Genomic DNA, 3,509 nt, shown 5'->3' on the forward strand with positions numbered 1-3,509 from the left:
AAAAAAAAAAAAAAAAAAATTACATATATTATATATATATAGAGAGAGAGAGAGAGCACTTAAGCAACTTTGTCTTTCTGATCTAAAACGGAGACTACAGAGCCGGGCTCAGTGGCTCAGCCTGTAATCCCACGCCTTTGGGAGGCTGAGGTGAGTGGATTGCCTGAGCCCGCGGGTTCGAGACCCGCCTGGGCAGGTGAGACCTCATCTCTACAATAAATCAGAAAATCAGCCGGGCGTGGTAGCGCATGCCTGTAATTCCGGCTACTCGGAAGGCTGAGGCGGAAGGATCGTCGGAGCCCAGCAGGTCGAGGCTGTGGTGGCCGGGAGCGGCCACTGCACTCCAATCTGGGCAACAGAGTGAGACTCCAACTCAAAAAAAAAAAGAAAAAAAGAAAAGATAAAACGGAGACTACAGGAAGAAAGGGCAGATTCCAGAAGCCTGGAGAGGAAACAGCCTACCTAGGTGGCCAGTGGTATTGCAAAGGTTCCTTTGCCCTTGGCAGATCTGGTTGTCTGTGTAAGAGGTGACAGTATCCCAGGCATTAATGCCTCCTGGACAGCGGACATCTTGTGGTAGAACCCTGAAGGCAACACAGGTAGTCAAAACATGCAGCCCCAAAGTTCACAGCACTGCCCCTCTTTGATGCTCTTCCCACGCCCTTACTCACAGAGTCTGGAGCTGGGTGAAGCCACGGAAGGTGCTGGCCAGGTCACCCTGGAGGGGGTTTGCTTGCAGGTCTCTGCGAAGCACACACTGTTAGCACTCTGCTCAGGAAGGCACCCTGTTTATACTCACACGTCTTCCTGGACTGGTAATCCCATCCTCATCCTGAGCTATCCAAGTTTAGACATGACTATTCATCCATTTTTTAGGAGTCCATCCCCAAAGGCTTTCCCATCAATCCCCTGCTATAGGAGTCACCTTTTGGGCAGGAGGGTGCCGACCCACTTACATAATGACAGCAGTGTGTGCCTGAGGAAAGTCGGGACCCAGGTCCTTCAGAGAACAGTTCTGGAGATCCAGCCTGAGGAAATAAAGTAACCAGCATAACTACGTGTCTCTCTTATTTATTTGAGTTTGAGTGTCACCCTGTCACCCAGGCTGGAGTGCGGTGGCACGCTCATGGCCATCCCAGCATTGACCTGCTGGGCTCCGGTGATCCTGAAGCCCCAGTCTTCCAAGTAGCTGCTATCATCCCTTGCTAATTTTTCATTTACTATAGAGATAAGTTGCCCGGGCTGGTCTGGAACCCATGGATTCAGGCAATCCTCTTGCCTCAGCCTCCCAAAGTACTGGGATTACAGGCTTGAGACACCACACCCAGCTTATGTGTCTCTCTTCTTCATCCATGCGAAGGTTTGTATTTGACAACCCCTCTTTCAGCTAATAGTAATTGAGCCTAGCTGTGTGCAGAGCCACAGACTAGGTGCTGCGGCTGACATTTTAATCCTGTTGTATTCAATACAGTCGCCACCAGCTAAGGTAGCCACTTAATTTAACTTAAAAAATCAGTGCATTTGCACTAGCCATATTTCACATGCAAATGGAACAGCCATGTTAGTGGCCAGAACAGACAGACACACAACACTTCCGTCATCATGGAAAGTTCCATTGGCCAGCACTGTCAATCAGTTTACCTTTGCATCTATGCATATATTGAAAGAAGTGTGTTTTGTGTCTAGGTTGGTGAATGTCGTATTATGTTTTTAGATACGCAAAGGGTCTTAACATGAAAAAAAAAATGCAGTCACATAAATGAAAGTTTTTTTCCACATGTTTTCTACCACAGACTGGCTTTAAACTCCTGAACATGAAAGACCATGCCACGTTTTTTTCTTCAATATCTATTGCTGTCCATTCCTTTATTCAAATATTTACTGAGAGCCTGCCAACTGCAAAAGTTGGGAGAGAATTAAAAATGTGTAACTCAGTATCTTTTTAGCTTTCAAGTGGCTTTCACTGTAGTAGAAAGACTATGCCCAAAATAAAAACAATGTAAAAGTTCAATTACAACGTGAAAGCAAGCACAGAACGATATATAAATATATATTTGAGTTGCATGTACACTCAGGATTAAAGAAAGCTTAAAAGTATTATTATAGGAATTAGCAGTAGGGAGCAATCACAAAAGATGTTGGAACTTAAGGACGGATATGTCCTATGTTGGACAAAGAAAATACAACAGTCGTGACCCGCCTGGGCAACTTGGTGAGACCTCATCTCTACAATAAAATCAAAAATTAGCTGGGCGTGGTAGCGCGCGCCTGTAGTTCCAGCTACTGGAAGGCTGAGGCGAAGGATCGCCGGAGCCCAGCAGGTCGAGGATGCAGTGGCCGGGAGCGGCCACTGCACTCCAGTCTGGGTGTCAGAGTGAGGCACCAACTCAAAAAAAAAAAAAAAAAGAAAGAAAGAAAGAAGAAAGTACAACGGAATGCCTTTGGGGCTAGGCAGGTCCAGCTGGAGCCAGACCCTTAAGGAGGGTTTGAGTACACGAATAATTGGAAATAATGTTGGGAAAGTGGGTTGGGGCTTGTCTGTGCTAGCTCTGGATTTGAACCTTAATCCTGAGGACAAGAGGTTTCCTAAATATAGTGCTAAGGCAATAGAGTGATAATGGAAGGATCTGGTTTTTGCAAGTTCAATACAGGAAAGTATTTGGATAGATTCAAGGCAGACGAGAACATAAGCAAAGCTTGACCTTCTGAGTGTGAAATCAGGGCGCACCAGTAGTTGGAAATGCTACACGGGAAACCAGGGGTACCCGCGTGCGCCCGAGCGCTGGCAGGTAAAGGGACACTGGGAGACCCGGTTTCGGAGACACGCGTGACGGCTCCAGCCGAGGCCAGCCCAGGCGGCTTCTCGAAGGAGTGCGGGGGAAGGCGGCAGGCCGGGCGGCTGCTCCAGCACCCAGGGATGGCCGCGGCGCCCTCACCCCAAGACGGCGCCCTCCGGGTCCAGGCAGCAGCGGGCCCGCAGCGACCGCGCCGGCGTCCGCTCGCAGAACAGGGCCACCCTCGACCACCTGCGCACGCTCCCCGGGCACCGGACGCACACCTGCCGGGAGAAGAATCCAGGTGGCAGCCGCGGGAGCGGAGGCCACGCTCGGGGCCGCTCTCCCCGCAGCCGCGACTCTCGCGGGACCCTCGCTCCGACGGGCGGGCGGGGCGCCGGGTTGCCAGGGCTCGCGCGCTGCGGAGCACGGCCGGCCTCGCGCCACGGGGCGCCGCAAGCCCGCGGAGGAGCAGGGCGCGTCTGCACCCAGGACAACCAGAGCGCTGCGAAGACCGAGGCGCGGGGTCGCGCCACGCCCAAAGGGTCTCCGGACGCCTGGGGGGCCTTGGCGCGCGCGGTACCTCGGGGAGCGCCGGAGCCCGTGCCACGCCCAGAGCGAGGAGCAGAGCCGCAGCCCAGCGCGCCAGGCCCGCTAGCCGGGGCAGCCCGCCGGGTGCCATCTCCCTTCCTGCGTCCTTCCCGGCGACGCGTCCGGACCCCGCCCCCACCCGCG

At 52.8% G+C, this 3,509-nt stretch overlaps 1 protein-coding gene across 1 annotated transcript in view; it reads right to left on the minus strand.

Annotated features, from left to right (window-relative positions):
• Positions 1 to 3,456, minus strand: part of ATRAID (all-trans retinoic acid induced differentiation factor) — a 5,226-nt gene extending 1,770 nt beyond the window's left edge. Inside the window, exons 1-5 of the mRNA XM_008050191.1 lie at positions 3,358 to 3,456; positions 2,937 to 3,058; positions 957 to 1,028; positions 672 to 743; positions 463 to 584 (exon numbers count right to left, since the gene is read on the minus strand). Of these exons, the coding sequence (XP_008048382.1) occupies positions 463 to 584; positions 672 to 743; positions 957 to 1,028; positions 2,937 to 3,058; positions 3,358 to 3,456 (487 nt within the window). The remainder of the gene's footprint in view (positions 1 to 462; positions 585 to 671; positions 744 to 956; positions 1,029 to 2,936; positions 3,059 to 3,357) is intronic.
• Positions 3,457 to 3,509: the final 53 nt, after the last annotated feature.

Source organism: Carlito syrichta, unplaced genomic scaffold, assembly GCF_000164805.1.
Source record: "Carlito syrichta isolate Samal-C Ts95f unplaced genomic scaffold, Tarsius_syrichta-2.0.1 Scaffold143181, whole genome shotgun sequence".
In the NCBI taxonomy this organism is placed as follows: Eukaryota; Metazoa; Chordata; class Mammalia; order Primates; family Tarsiidae; genus Carlito; species Carlito syrichta.